A 14,936-nucleotide genomic window follows, 5' to 3' on the forward strand; every position below is an offset into this window, starting at 1 on the left:
AGCAACTATACTTTTTTTAAAAAGAGGAAAAAATTAAATTTAATAATTTTATAGCTTTAATATTTGAAATTTATTTTGGTTTCTATGCAGAGATACACAACTACGTGGTGATGGCATTCACAGAAACTCAGTAAAACATTATATGGAAAAATACTTATCGTTGGACCAAATAAGCTTTAAGAAATAAATCATCATTAAGTTACAAGCTAGAAAAATAAAACATTGCAAAACAGTGGTATTCTGCTAACTGGGTGAACAAAAAAGAAGGGGAACAACTTCAGCAATCAACCATTTATTGAACACTTTAAGAGTTCTGAATTAAAGGAATTCCAAAGAGTGTGAGGAAGCTGGTTTTGTTGGCAGCTTGAAACCTGATAAAGCTCAGACCCAATGCCTTTATGAGGAGTTTCAAGACTGGGGTATTTGGGAAATCCACATGTGACTTCATGGAATTGGGCTGAGATTCAGTCTTGGTTCTCGACGTACAGTTAAATTTGAGAAATCTCTCCCCAGGTTTCCTTCTTAAGCAAGGCAAGGCCAGACACAATGGTCCCACCCAGAATGTTTAGGAGATAGCTGGCAGAAGTACAGGCTCTGGTGCAGAGTGCTCTCCTCCCTGCTCAAATGGTTCAGAACATGTGCAAGGCTTGCCAGCTTTCATCTCACATGCAGCAGCATTCCATATATAGTCACCCTCCCAAAATGAGGGGCAGGCTTGTGAATTAAATGATGTGAAGTGGGAGGAGGAAATGAGAACCACTACTGGCAATTTGAGAGGTTTAGGGGCCTATCACCAAGTTTCACGAAAAGCCATCACGTGGCAAGAACTGTGAGTGTACATAGCTAGTTGTCAGGTCTTTACGAGTTAACTAAGCCTTTTTAGGTAGACTCTTCAAATGATTCTAAAGCACAGATTCCTCCAAATAGAAACCACTCTTCAACCAAAAACTGGGCGGCAAAGCATAGAGCTCCTGCCTGCCTGCGCCCCACCCCAGCTAGAGAGATCCTCCCACTACCACCAGCTCACCCTCATCTACACAATCTCTAGGAAAACACGCTTCAAAGAGTCGATCTTCAAAATGACAATGACCCAGAAAACAACTTTTCCTTTGGTGTGGGAGATTTCTTTCAGTGCAATTTCTAAAGTGAAACTTAAACTCGACTGTATTCTTTCACAAGAAATTGTCCGGCTCTGAGGCTTAAAAAGTGAAGCTACATGGACTCCACAATACGTATGCGTCCACCTGGTGCCAACCTGCTCTCGGTGCCTGAAACCAATCTTGCTTTCTGCTCTCCTCCTTCCTAGCAAAATCCATCAATAAGGGCAGCAACCGGCAGCCAGAAAGCAGTGTGTGAGGCCTCAGAAAGGTCACAGCCAGATGTCCTAAAGAAAGAACATGTCTCCTTTCTGAGGAGAAATGAACTCAGGTCCCCAGGGACTGCCCCTTGTGAGGCAGATATGCAGATGGCACCATGGGCGCTCCCGCGAGGAGCTTCATTTTCTTGGGGAGACCAGACGGAGATGTCAGATACTGGCTGCTCTGCTCTGCTTTAGTTCCAAAATGCATGAGTGAGATTCTGTTTACTGGAGTAAAACAGAAAGAGCTGATCAGGTGGGGTGGGGGATTAGGCAGGTGCATGGCAAACTGGAGCTGGGGCCTGAAAAAACAGGTTTTTGGGGAAGCAAAGGAAAGAAGAGAAGAGAGTGTGCCCTAACTGAAAAACAGCCACCAAAAGCCAGGGACTGGAGAACGTAGCGAGGATGTCGAGGCCTGATGGTTGCCTGACAAGAGGGGCCTTAGGCCCCGGGAGGATGCAGGGAAAGACGGGCAGGACAGCATCAGCCTGCACAGCTGTAAACACCAGGGTCCATGAACTTGATTCTCAGAGCCACGAGACAGAAGCTTCAGATCACTCTGGTCTCTACACACACAAGAGGAAATGGACAAGAGATCAATGAAGGTGGCTCCTAGGGAAAAAAAAAAAGATCCAGAAGGGTAGTGAAGTGGGTGGGGGTGTGGGGCAGGGAAGCAAGGAAAATGAAGAGAAAGACTGTAGCTAGAGATATTTTTCTTTTTAATGGATAGGACTTTTGTGCCAAGAGATAAAAATGTCAGCTTGGAGTTGAGATGATCAAAAAGACTGGGCAATTGAGAGGGGCAGCTTAATGTGTAGAAGAAGAGAAATTCTGTTTCAGTGACAACAGGTTGACAAGCTGGAATGTTCACCACACGGCAGGACAGGATTCTCTGGGAACTACGCTGAATATAGAAACTTGGGAGTCACTCATCCAGAGGCTAAAGAATGAGTAAGTTTCTGAGGAGACAAAGGGATAGACCTGTCTTTGCAGGCATTCTCCCCCACCAGCACAGGAAAAGGCAAAGGAGTTCTCAGAAGCCACGGCACAGAGACCACAAGAGGGGAGGTTGAATTTGGATGGTAAGTGTCCAATTCTATTCAGGACAAGACTAAGCTTTGAGAACAAGCCACTGGATTTGGTGATCTGAACCTCTGGGAAAACATTCTTGGCAGAAAGACAGAGACTAATGAGTTTGTAAAGGTTATGAGGAGGATGAATGGCAAGGGAGCTGAAGCTATACTTTCTGGAGAAGCTGAACAGCAGAATGGACCACAAATAAGATGGATGGGAGCAGAGAATCTGGGCACATAGATAGGTGGAAGGAAAATGGTGCCAGATGAAGACAGGCAGAAATAGAAAACACCAGAGGGGAGGAAGAAGGCAGGGAAGAGGCAGACAGAGAAGGAAATAAAATAACCATGGTCTTAGGGGATGATGCCAAGAGTCTTCATTCCTCACCTTTACAAATGTCACCTGCAGAGGATGAAAATCCACTCAGTCATGGGCTGTTTTAAGTGAGGTGGAAGATGCCATGACAAACACAATGGCCCCTTCTTCCACCAGACTTCTTCAACAGCCCAGAACTCACCCTCTTCCTCTCTCACTTCCCACTTTCTTAGAATTTCCCTGAGATTAGCTATTCTCTCTCAGTTTCTTCTTTGCAGAAACAACTCTCTTTAGGCTCTCTATAATAGGGTAGTACAACAGTTAAATGAAACTTCAAACAACGGTCTGATCTAGGAGGCTACCCTCGGTTACCCCCAGGGAATTCTCTAAATTTCTTAAACTTTAATAACCCCTGACATGGGACAGAGGGGGAATTTTTACTAATTAGCCTTACCATTTTATATCAGATAAGAGGACCCTTAACTAGATTTAGGTAAACAAGGGAGTATAATCAGTTTGTAAATATAAGTAAATACAAATATTTTAGGCAACAAAGGCAAAGTAAGAATTTTTGGAAATCCTGTTTCTTAAAAGTCCTCTAAAAAAATGCAGACCCAAACCAAATGGTCCTACATGCCTTCAAAGCATGAACTCACTCTACTTCAGAAAGTTCCTGTAAGGATGGTAAGCAGGCATAAACACAATGTTTCGATAATCGTTAACTGTTATTTTTAAAACATCTGTGACAGGGAACAGTGGCTTTAAGCTTTCCTCCCAGAATCCCCGAGTTCAGTTTTCTGCTCAGTACAACCAAATGCAAGTGGATTCACTTTGTCTTAAGTGATAGGAAACTGTCAGAAGAGCATGAAGAGCTTGCACTAGGCAGGCTGGACTCGAGGGCAACAAAGCCCGTTCTGTAGCTGCTGTTTCAGTTTGCTGCTGGAGACTTTGAAGAAAATCGTGTTCACAGGAGCCCTCAGGCAATCAGCAGTTACCACCTTCTATATCTTTTGTGGGGTACACATCCCCACAAAGGAAAAGGCCTTGGTAGCAATGGGCCTTAATCTGCAGTTTTCTCCTAGGCCCTCGAAGGTAAATAGTGTTGAGTGCAATGGTGTTTTCAAGGGCTAACCACCTTCAACCCAAGGCCCCTGGCAGGGCACCTACCCAGGGCCAGGATCTCCCTTTGGTCACAGCTGGGTGCCAACATGCTCCTCCACTCACACTCAGAGGGGGACAGCCTGGAAGACACCAGCATAAATAACGGGAACACAGGAGGACAAGGTTGCCAAAGTGCAGGTGCAAAATCTAAAGCAACCCCCCTTCCCCACCACCTCTGCTAGCCCTGACTTGCCGCCAACCCTGGAGGAGGGGGTGTCTCTTAGGTCACAGTGTTTTTCTCTTCATTCTTCTTAATTTAGAGACAAATCAGCAGGGAGGACAAGGTTCTCAAGAACAGAAAAAATCAAATCTGAAACGAGAGCAATACAATCCATTGGTAACTTTCATCTGTTTTCAGAGGAATATATCTTATTGCTGGGATGATGGGGCTGGGGCTGAGGCTGAGGGGAAGCGATCTCCTAGAATTTTCGGTTCAGAGGAAAAATTCAAAATGAAGAAAAACTGACCCTCACTGTACAAGGAACAATGGATAAAATAAAAGCTTTTAATACCAATTCTCAGGGTGAGTCAAATGCCTGTGAAAACTTGTGAAGTGCTGGTCGAGTGTGAAAAGTATAGGCAGAAAGTTGAGGGAGTTGCTCTGAGGTCTTGATTTTCCCAGAAACTAAGGGGGAAAAGATCGCGTGTTTTGGGACTTCCCAATGGGATTGCACTGGTCCAATGGTTAAGATACTGCCTTCCAATGCAAGGGTGCAGGTTCTATCCCTGGTTGGGGAGCTAAGATTCCCACATGCCTCCGCCAAAAAAACCAAAAGAAAACCAGAAGCAACACTGTAACAAATTCAATAAAGACTTTTAGAAAAAAAAAAATATCACAGTGTTTCTGGGTCTGAGCTTCCTCATCTACTGAAGGAAGATGATGTTGCAGAGGTCCTGAGACTCTTCTAACACTAACACTGCAGACATGTTTACAGGGGATGTTTGTACGCTGCGGTCTGAGAAGGGCAGAGGCAATGGCAAACAGCACTCCCAGAATTAGCTGCTGCTGCTATACCAAACACAAGCCCATGGCTAGGTCCATCTGAGATGGCGTATTCCTCCCTCCTCTCTTACCTTCTGGTCCAAACGTTGGTAGTCAGTGGCCTTTGGCCGCCGTGTAACTTTGGATCTTTTTCCTTCCAGGACGAAAGCTATAATCTGGGGAAAAGGACAAGAGAGTGATTAACAAGTGACTTTATGGTGACAGACTTCAGTCTCTGAAATTAGAGGTAATCACCTGGCGGCCCATTTGTTAATGATCTTGACAGCAAAAAGAGTAGACCATTCACAGAAAGGCCCTACTGACAATTATAAGGAGGACAGGGCCTAGTTACATCAGAATCCTTTATCCTAAATGGAAATGACAGGTGCAGGACAGCTGTTCTAGGCTCTAGCCAGCTGGAGTCTGTGTGATTTACTCAAGAGAACGCAGCCTATTTAAAAGCAGAAACATCACTCTGCTTACAAAGATCTGTATAGTCAAAGCTATGGTTTTTCCAGTAGTCATGTATGGATGTGAGAGTTGGACCATAAAGAAGGCTGAGTGCTGACGAATTGATGCTTTTGAACTGCGGTGCTGGAGAAGACTCTTGCGAGTCCCTTGGACTGCAAGATCGAGCCAGTCAATCCTAAGGAAAATCAACCGTGAATATTCACAGGAAGGACTGGTGCTGAGGCTGAAGCTCCAATACTTTGGCCACCTGATGCAAAAAGCCAACACACTGGAAAAGACCCTGATGCTGGGAAAGATCGACAGCAGGAGGAGAAGAGGGTGACAGAGGATGAGATGGCTGGATGGGATCGACTCAATGGACATGAGTTTGAGCAAACTCTAAGAGATTGTGAAGGATAGGGAAGACTGACATGCTGCTGTCCTTGGGGTACAAAGAGTCAGACAAGACTTGGTGACTGAACAACAACGCAGTGAAAAGAACTGCCAACTCCTCCCCAACTGAGACTCTTCCAAGCTAAGCAAGTCCCCCTCCTTTTATCTTAATATCAAGCAATAATTACTTCTAATCTGCAAATGTACTCTTTCACCCCACACTTCATCTGAACCTTACCACTCTCATTTCATACTTAAGGTTACTCTCCATGATAAGCACTTGGATGCAGAGTAAGGAATGTACCTTAAAAAATTTTTTTTTCATGGCCACATTCATGTGGCATTGGGGATCTTAGAACCCCAACCAGAGATCAAACCTGTGGCCCCTGCAGTGAAAGCATGGAGTCTTAACCCCTTAACTGTCAGGGAATTCCCAGGAATGTACCACTTTTACTAAATGTCTTCTCTCATTTCTCACAGACCTAGGCCTTTTGACTATCATGAATTGAACCCTTCAATTTTAGTCAGACTATTAGAAACTATTAAATTCTAAGGGCTCATAAGAAATGCAATCATTTGGGAAGAATCTGAAAATGAATATATATAAAAAACGGAATCACTGTGCTGGACACCTAACACAACATTGTAAATCAACTACACTTCATGTTTTTTTACATTTCAGTTAAAACAAAAGAAGAAATGCAATTATTTTGTCATTGGGAGTGGTTACTAAGCAACACAACAAACCCTGCTGAAGTAAAAGATGAGTGTATTCATGCAATTTCTGGCCTGTCTTCTAATCAGAAACTCAGCTGCAGAACATAGACCCCTGAGCGCTCTGCTGCTGGTATTGAAGACTCTGTAACCATTCTTTCTGTTCCTGCAGATGGTAGACAAACGCTTGGGAGAGGAAGCTAGAAATAAGAAGACAGGAAGCACTGAAAACAGGAAGATCACTGCTTTAACTGCATACATACTGTCAGGTCCTCAGGTCCTCTCTCAGGATGTGAAAGATTCTAAGTTCCAAGATTATGGGAGGAGACTTTCATTTGGGTCAAATCATAATAATGTCCTAAGCTTCACACTTGATGCAACAGCACAGGGCACTCAGAGGAAACAGATGTGAAAACAAATGATTTCTAAAACAAAGGAAAAAAAAAAATCCTAGAAAATCCAACAGAGAACCCTGGCAGGATCTCAGGAAAAAAAACGGAAGTTTGTTTCTTAAATTCCCAGGGCTTACAGGCTGATGAGTGATGGATACTCACACATCAGGCTTTCTGGGTGGAGGAAATCCCACTCCTCCTCCTAAGGGCATTCTTGCCTTACCTTCCGCTTATTGTGGTAGGCGATATAGAGGGCAGCGACGAGAATGGCTGCTGTCACCAGATACGCAAAAAAGTGGCTGCTCTCTGCACTGGCATTTCCAAGGTTATCCTTATAAAGGTCATCCTTTTTACTCCAGGTATTCGAAAGTGTCCCTTCACGGTTCTCCCTGGAGGCAGGGCCAACCATTTCTTTCTCTTCTTTGGGTGGTGCGTCTTCCTCTGGCTCTGTATCCCCTTCTTCAGTCTCCTTGGGCTCCACATCTTCTGTTAGTTCTAATGGCTTACCTTCTCCCTCCTGCTGGGGAGAAGAGGGGTCTGCCAACACTTTCCCCCCAGGTTCAGTTCTGGAAGTCTGCAGAGCTTTGCCAGTTACTGTGTTTACATGAAGCTTGGTGGACTCCTTGTTATCAGAAGAGGGGCTGGAGACCAACTTGTTGGATTGGTCTCTGGGGGAACTGCCAGGGTCGGCTCTCCCGGGGTGCTGCTCGGTTCCCGAATTGTCAGCGCCGGTTTCCCCAGGGCGCTGCTTGGCTCCCGAATTATCAGAGTGGGTTTCCGTGGGGCGCTGCTGGGCTCCCGAATTGTCAGGGCCGGTGTCCGCCGGGCGCTGCTGAGTTCCCGAAGTGTCAGGGCTTGTTTTCGCGTCGGTCTGATTTAGAAAGGTTTGGTTACTGTTTTCTTGCCCAGACTGAGCGATCAAGACGTGCTTCCTGGAGCTTCCTGCAGAAGCCTGATCGTCCTTCGGAGCGGCTATTCCGGAGACTGGAGCAGAACTGAGCAGTAAGTCTGAAACAGAGAAACTATCTGGCTGAAGAGAGGTACTCGGGGAGAAAAGACTCCTCGGAACGTAGCAACGGGCAAACGGGAGGGGAGTGCTGGCGAGCGGAGAGGTGGCGAGGTTCGGGCAAGGAAGAAGTGAGGTCAGGGGCCGACAGGCCACGGTGAAGATGACGGGCCCCGGGGCGAGAGTGGGATTACTGGGGGCTGGTTTTGGGACTGCGGTGGGGTGGGGGCGGGGGGAAATTCTTACCTACTGCCGCGACGCTCAGTAACACGAACGCAACCAGGAACCGCATCCTGCACCGACTGCGCTTCCGTCCCCTAATGCTCTCGCGAGATCAGCACGCGGGCTTAGTGTTATGTCCCGCCCCTTCCTGTGTGCGTCGCCGCAGCCACACCCAGGCAAGGGGCAGGGATTAGAAAAAAGCCCGGAAAGCTGGGGTTCCGCTGTTTCATCCGAAGTGTGACTGCTTTTCTTGGTGGTGGGACTGTATTGTTGCGTGTAGAAGGCGGACTTGTCTTTTCCCGCTTTCTTAGCTCCGCAGCGGCCGCTACAAACGTAGTCCCCCTTTCCTTCTTCGCTCTCGTATTTACGAGACAATACTGGCGGAGCAGGAGCTCCCTGGCCCACGGACGTACCCACGGGAGTGACGTCGTTGGGGCCTGGCGCTTGCTCGCTCCCATCCTCTACCTGCCTTTCTACCTTCTCCCTCCCTCATGGTTCTTTCCCTGCAGCGCACAGACGTGTGGAAATCTGGAAACAGACACTCACCCTGTCACCTTTGTAGCGGGAGCCTTCGCAACCCTGCTCCCTGCTCTTTTGACCCCCCACGGAAACGGTGTCAAAGATCTTTTCTAAAAAGTTCATTTGTTTTCTGATCGTGTAAATTACTCATTCACGCTAGAAAATTCACTGAATGTGTACAAGTAGAAAACAGAATCTCTGCTTTCACGCTTCCAGAGTAGTGACTATCAACGTTTTAGCGTATTTCTGTCTTGCAAACAATATTTTTGATTAGGTAATATAATCTAACGGTTGAAAAATAAAAATGGGATTTATTTTGTGAAAAGTTCACATTAGAAAGCTACTGAAGCAAATATCTTTAAATTAAAAACCTCAAAAAGTTCTTTTGGGATTTCTCTTGTGGTTCAGTGGTTAAGAATCCACCTGCGAATGAAGAGGCCTTGAGTGCCATCCTTGGTCCCACGGGGCCGCTAAGCCGGTGGGCCACAACTACTGAACCCAGTGACCTAGAGCCAGCGCAACGAGAGAAGTGGCAATGAGAAGCCCCTGTTCTCTGCAACAAGAGGAAGGCTGAGCAGCGAATAATAAATAATAAAAGAATGTTTTTGCTCTCTAGCCCTCCTCAAGTTCCTATTCAGTGATTTTTTAAAACAAATACAATTAGGATAAATATAAATATACTCCCGCCCCCTGTTTCTTAAGTAGTGTGTTTTCACAGTCTTTTATTCTAGAATCATTTTCTCCCAAATTGCAATTATCGGATATATAGTTTTGTATCATGCTGTTTAAAATTTCTGTTGTGTTCACACAGACTATGGGAAGAAAATAGTGTGTTCAGGAGTTAAACATTTAGGAAGCTGTTGCAGTAGTCCTAGAAGGACTAGCATAGGTATGGTGAGAATAGAGGGAAGTGGTTGGACTCAATATAAATTTGGGAGGAAATACCAACAGGCCTTCGAGATAGATTGGCTATGGGAGGGAGGTGTGATGTGAGGAAGATGTAGAAAACCAGATTTAATATGATTGGGGCACTAAAAGTGAATTTATTCTTGCCTGTGAGACAGTCAAATAGAAATAACAGGTAGCTGGAAACATGAACATCACACGTGAGTTCAAGGGCACTCTCCCCTAATTAATTTAAATATTGTCAAACATGACTGTTCATGGTTTCATAAAAAATTTATATTTATCATTGGTTTTGTGACAGTTTCCTTATTATTGGAGTTCTGAATTATTTTCAGTTTTCTACTCTTAGTGATTACTATTTATAATCAGGTGCTGATTAGGTGCCTGAGACAGAAGCTCAAAAAACTTAAGCATCTTGTTTAAGTCGTGCTATTATCTTAGCCATCCTAGGTAAGTGACTATGCTTAATCTGCTAATTTGATAGGAGAAAAATAGTCCTTGTTATTCTTTTTTAAATTAATTTTTAAAAATTTTTATTTATTTTCGGCTGTGCTGGGTCTTCACTACTGTGCAGGATTTTCTCTAGTTGCGGTGAGTGGGGACTACTCTTCCTTGCAGTGCACGGTCTTCTCAAAGTGGCAGTTTCTCTTGTCACGGAGCACAGGCTTCTAGGGCAAGCAGGATTCAGTAGTTGAGGCGTGTGGGCTCAGTATTTGTGGCTTCCAGGCTCTAAGCACAGGCTTAATGGTTGTGGTGAAGGCTTAGTTGCTCCAAGGCTTGTGGGGTCTTCCTGGACCAAGGACTGAATCCATGTCTCCTGCACTGGTAGGCAGATTCTTTACCACTGAGCCACCAAGGAAACCTGTTATTCTTTAATGTTTACTGCACAAATAATTCACCTGACTTTGAGCAATTAATTGTTTTAGGTATCAATTTCCTCATTATGAAATGGGAATAAAAGTGTTGAGGGTGAGAATATTCATACAGAGTATTTAACACTATCTACCATATGGCAACCCACTCCAGTACTCTTGCCTGGAAAATCCCATGGACAGAGGAGCCTGGTAGGCTGCAGTCCATGGGGTTGCTAAGAGTCGGACACGACTGAGCGACTTCACTTTCACTTTTCACTTTCCTGCATTGGAGAAGGAAATGGCAACCCACTCCAGTGTTCTTGCCTGGAGAATCCCAGGGACGGCGGAGCCTGGTGGGCTGCCGTCCATGGGGTCGCACAGAGTCGGACACAACTGAAGCGACTTAGCAGCAGCATATAATTAAGACTCCCAATACGTTCACTATAGAAAACATGTTAAAAATAAAGATAAGACAAAGTAAGAAAATAAAAAGGTCCTGTTTAGTTCAGTTCAGTCGCTCAGTCGTGTCCGACTCTTTGCGGACCCATGAACCGCAGCATGCCAGGCCTCCCTGTCCATCACCAACTCCTGGGAGTCCACCCAAATCCATGTCCATTGAGTCAGTGATGCCATCCAACCATCTCATCCTCTGTCGTCCCTTCTCCTCCTGCCCTCAATCTTTCCCAGCATCAGGGTCTTTTCAAATGAGTCAGCTCTTCGCATCAGTTGGGCAAAAGACTGGAATTTCAGCTTCAACAGCAGTCTTTCCAATGAACACCCAGGACTGATCTCCTTTAGGATGGACTGTTTGGATCTCTTTGCAGTCCAAGGGACTCTCGAGAGTCTTCTCCAACACCACAGTTCAAAAGCATAAATTCTTTGGCACTCAGCTTTCTTTATAGTACGACTCTCACATCCATACATGACTATTGGAAAAACCATAGCTTTGACTAGACAGAACTTTGCTGATAAAGTAATGTCTCTGCTTTTGAATATGCTATCTAGGTTGGTCATAACTTTCCTTCCAAGGAGTAAGCGTCTTTTAATTTCATGGCTGCAGTCACCATCTTCAGTGATTTTGGAGCCTAGAAAAATAAAGTCAGCCACTGTTTCCCCGTCTATTTGCCATGAAGTAATGGGACCGGATGCCATGATCTTAGTTTTTTGAATGTTGAACTTTAAGCCAACCTTTTCACTCTCCTCTTTCACTTTCATCAAGAGGCCCTTTAGTTCTTCTTCACTTTCTGCCATAAGGGTGGTGTCATCTGCATATCTGAGGTTATTGATATTTCTCCTGGCCAATTTTGATTCCAGCTTGTGCTTCCTCCAGCCCAGCGTTTCTCATGAGGTACCCTGTGTATAAGTTAAATAAGCAGGGTGACGATATACAGCCTTGACGTACTCCTTTTCCAATTTGGAACCAGTCTGTTGTTCCATGTCCAGTTCTAACTGTTGCTTCCTGACCTGCATATAGGTTTCTCAAGAGGCAGGTCAGGTGGTCTGGTATTCCCATCTCTTTCAGAATTTTCCACAGTTTATTGTGATCCACACAGTCAAAGGCTTTGGCATCGTCAATAAAATAGAAATAGATGTTTTTCTGGAACTCTCTTCTTTTTTGATGATCCAGCGGATGTTGGCAATTTGATCTCTGGTTCCTCTGCCTTTTCTAAAACCAGCTTGACCATCTGGAAGTTCATGGTTCATGTATTGCTGAAGCCTGGCTTGGAGAATTTTGAGCATTACTTTACTAGTGTGTGAGATGAGTGCAATTGTGCAGTAGTTTGAACATTCTTTGGCATTGCCTTTCTTTGGGATTGCAATGAAAACAGACCTTTTCCAGTCCTGTGGCCATGGCTGAGTTTTCCAAATTTGCTAACATATTGAGTGCAGCACTTTCACAGCATCATCTTTCAGGATTTGAAAGAGCTCAACTGGAATTCCATCACCTCCGCTAGCTTTGTTTGTAGTGATGCTTCCTAAGGTCCACTTGACTTCACATTCCAGGATGTCTGGCTCTAGGTGAGTGTGAGTGATCATACCATTGTGATTATCTGGGTCATGAAGATCTTTTTTTTCTACAGTTCTTCTGTGTATTCTTGCCACCTCTTAGTATTTTCTGCTTCTGTTAGGTCCCTATCATTTCTGTCCTTTATTGAGCCCATCTTTGCATGAAATGTTCCCTTGGTATCTCTAATTTTCTTGAAGAGATCTCTAGTCTTTCCCATTCTATTGTTTTCCTCTATTTCTTTGCACTGATCACTGAGGAAGGCTTTCTTATCTCTCCTTGCTATTCTTTGGAACTCTGCATTCAAATGGGTATACCTTTCCTTTTCTGCTTTGCTTTTCACTTCTCTTCTTTTCACAGCTATTTGTAAGGGCTCCCCAGACAGCCATTTTGCTTTTTTGCATTTCTTTTCCCTGGGATGGTGTTGATCCCTGTCTCCTGTACAATGTCACAAACCTCCATCCATAGTTCATCAGGCACTCTATCAGATCTAGTCCCTTAAATCTATTTCTCACTTCCACTGTATAATCATAAGGGATTTGATTTAGGTCATACCTGAATGGTCTAGTGGTTTTCCCCACTTTCTTCAATTTGAGTCTGAATTTGGCAATAAGGAGTTCATGATCTGAGCCACAGTCAGCTCCCGGTCTTGTTTTTGCTGACTGTATAGATCTTCTCCATCTTTGGCTGAAAATAATATAATCAATCTGATTTTGGTGTTGACCATTTGGTGATGTCCATGTGTAGAGTCTTCTCTTGTGTTATTGGAAGAGGGTGTTTGCTATGACCAGTGTGTTCTCTTGGCAGAACTCTATTAGTCTTTGCCCTGCTTCATTCTCTACTCCAAGGCCAAATTTGCCTGTTGCTCTAGGTGTTTCTTGACTTCCTACTTTTGCATTCCAGTCCCCATAATGAAAAGTACATCTTTTTTGGATGTTAGTTTTAGAAAGTCTTGTAGGTCTTTATAGAACCGTTCAACTTCAGCTTCTTCAGCATTACTGGTTGGGGCATAGACTTGGATTACTGTGATATTGAATGGTTTGCCTTGGAAACGAACAGAGATCATTCTGTCGCTTTTGAGATTGCATCCAAGTACTGCATTTCAGATTCTTTTGTTGACTATGATGGCTACTCCATTTCTTCTAAGGGATTCCTGCCCACAGTAGTAGATATAATGGTCATATGAGCTAAATTCACCCATTCCAGTCCATCTTAGTTCGCTGATTCCTAGAATGTTGGTGTTCATTCTTGCCATCTCCTGTTTGACCACTTCCAATTTGCCTTGATTCATGGACCTAACATTCCAGGTTCCTATGCAATATTGCTCTTTTCAGCATCGCCAGTCCCATCCACAACTGGGTGTTGTTTTTGCTTTGGCTCCATCCCTTCATTCTTTCTGGAGTTATTTCTTCACTGATCTCCAGTAGCATATTGAGCACTTACCAACCTGGGGAGTTCATTTTTCAATGTCCTATCTTTCTGCCTTTTCATTACTGTTCATATGGTTCTCAAGACAAGAACACTGAAATGGTTTGCCATTCCCTTCTCCAGTCGACCCAGAGTTATTAAGAATAATACTTTCTTGGTTCTCCCTTTTTTATAGGCAACTATGTGTATATGATCAATTATTAACTAGAAACGAAGCAAGTCAGAGAACACACATGCAATTCTCATCTTGCAGGTCTCTTTGTCACTTTAGTGACAACTAGTCATGTCACCTCTTTTGGGACACTAACATCTCCTTATTTTCCACTTTCTTTACTCAGCATCCCTTGAGGGCTCACAATTGTCATAGAACTATTTTCAGAAGGATAATGAAATTGATGGCACAGAGTTGATGTAAGATAAGGAGTTATTAGGTATTTCAGTAGAGGGAGTGAAACCTGGTTGCAGTGGGATAAGTAGTGGATGGAAGGTAAGTAGAAGCTACCTTTTTCTGGAAGTTTGAATGTGAAACTAATATGGAAGAGGACTGAGTGTTTTTAACCTGACTGAGAGGAATAATTTACTAGACAGACCAAGATTACAAGACAGAGAGATATGATGACTGCTGGAAGGGCTGGGATTCAGGGGACAGTTCACCCTGAGTCGATCTTGAGACCTGTGCAAAAGCAGTTAGCACGGCTGGAGGGTGGGTGAATACTTAGGTAGGGACGTGGGAGTCAGAACAGAATTTTTTTTTTTTTTACCTTTTTTGGCTGTGTGGGATCTTATTTCCCCAAACAGGGATTGAACCTGTGCCCCGTGAATTGGAATCTTGTTGGAATTTTAACAAGTGGACCACCAGGAAAGTCCCCAGAATAGAACATTTTAGCTGGCCTCAATTTTCTTGATATTCTAAGGGGCAACATAGTCTTTGAGAGAGAAAAGGTGGGGATTAACCTGAGGACTTGAGGATGGTGGAGAGAAGAGTTGTTGAGGGGATTAATACAGGAAACTGACAAAGGCTAAGTGTAGTAACTGATGAAATGTGCTGAAGGCCTAGCTTATGTTAGGCACATGTCTATTGTGGCACCTACTGCAGGTGTGTGGTTTTTCTCCAGGAAGTGCTGTTACGTGGAATAGGAGCAGAGAAGGTAGATTTTA

The 14,936-nt window shown here is 44.2% G+C and overlaps 1 protein-coding gene across 1 annotated transcript; it reads right to left on the bottom strand.

Moving 5' to 3' along the window:
* Positions 1-276: 276 nt before the first annotated feature.
* On the bottom strand, positions 277-8,235 carry TGOLN2 (trans-golgi network protein 2). Its single transcript, XM_055540366.1, has 4 exons — positions 8,091-8,235; positions 7,062-7,846; positions 4,982-5,065; positions 277-4,217 (listed from the first exon to the last, which is right to left on the bottom strand). The coding sequence occupies exons 1-4, from the start codon at positions 8,134-8,136 to the stop codon at positions 4,212-4,214; spliced, it is 921 nt and encodes a 306-aa protein (XP_055396341.1). The 5' UTR covers positions 8,137-8,235; the 3' UTR covers positions 277-4,211.
* Positions 8,236-14,936: the final 6,701 nt, after the last annotated feature.

The sequence above is a fragment of the Bubalus kerabau genome, chromosome 11, assembly GCF_029407905.1.
Source record: "Bubalus kerabau isolate K-KA32 ecotype Philippines breed swamp buffalo chromosome 11, PCC_UOA_SB_1v2, whole genome shotgun sequence".
Taxonomy (NCBI): Eukaryota; Metazoa; Chordata; class Mammalia; order Artiodactyla; family Bovidae; genus Bubalus; species Bubalus kerabau.

Coding starts and splice junctions, on each gene's coding strand:
- TGOLN2 (XM_055540366.1), bottom strand. CDS start 8,136: ATGCGGTTCCTGGTTGCGTTCGTGTTACTGAGCGTCGCGGCAGTAG. Junction 7,847..8,090: donor ACTGAGCGTCGCGGCAGTAG/GTAAGAATTTCC, acceptor TCTCTGTTTCAG/ACTTACTGCTCAGTTCTGCT. Junction 5,066..7,061: donor CCTACCACAATAAGCGGAAG/GTAAGGCAAGAA, acceptor CCTTTTCCCCAG/ATTATAGCTTTCGTCCTGGA.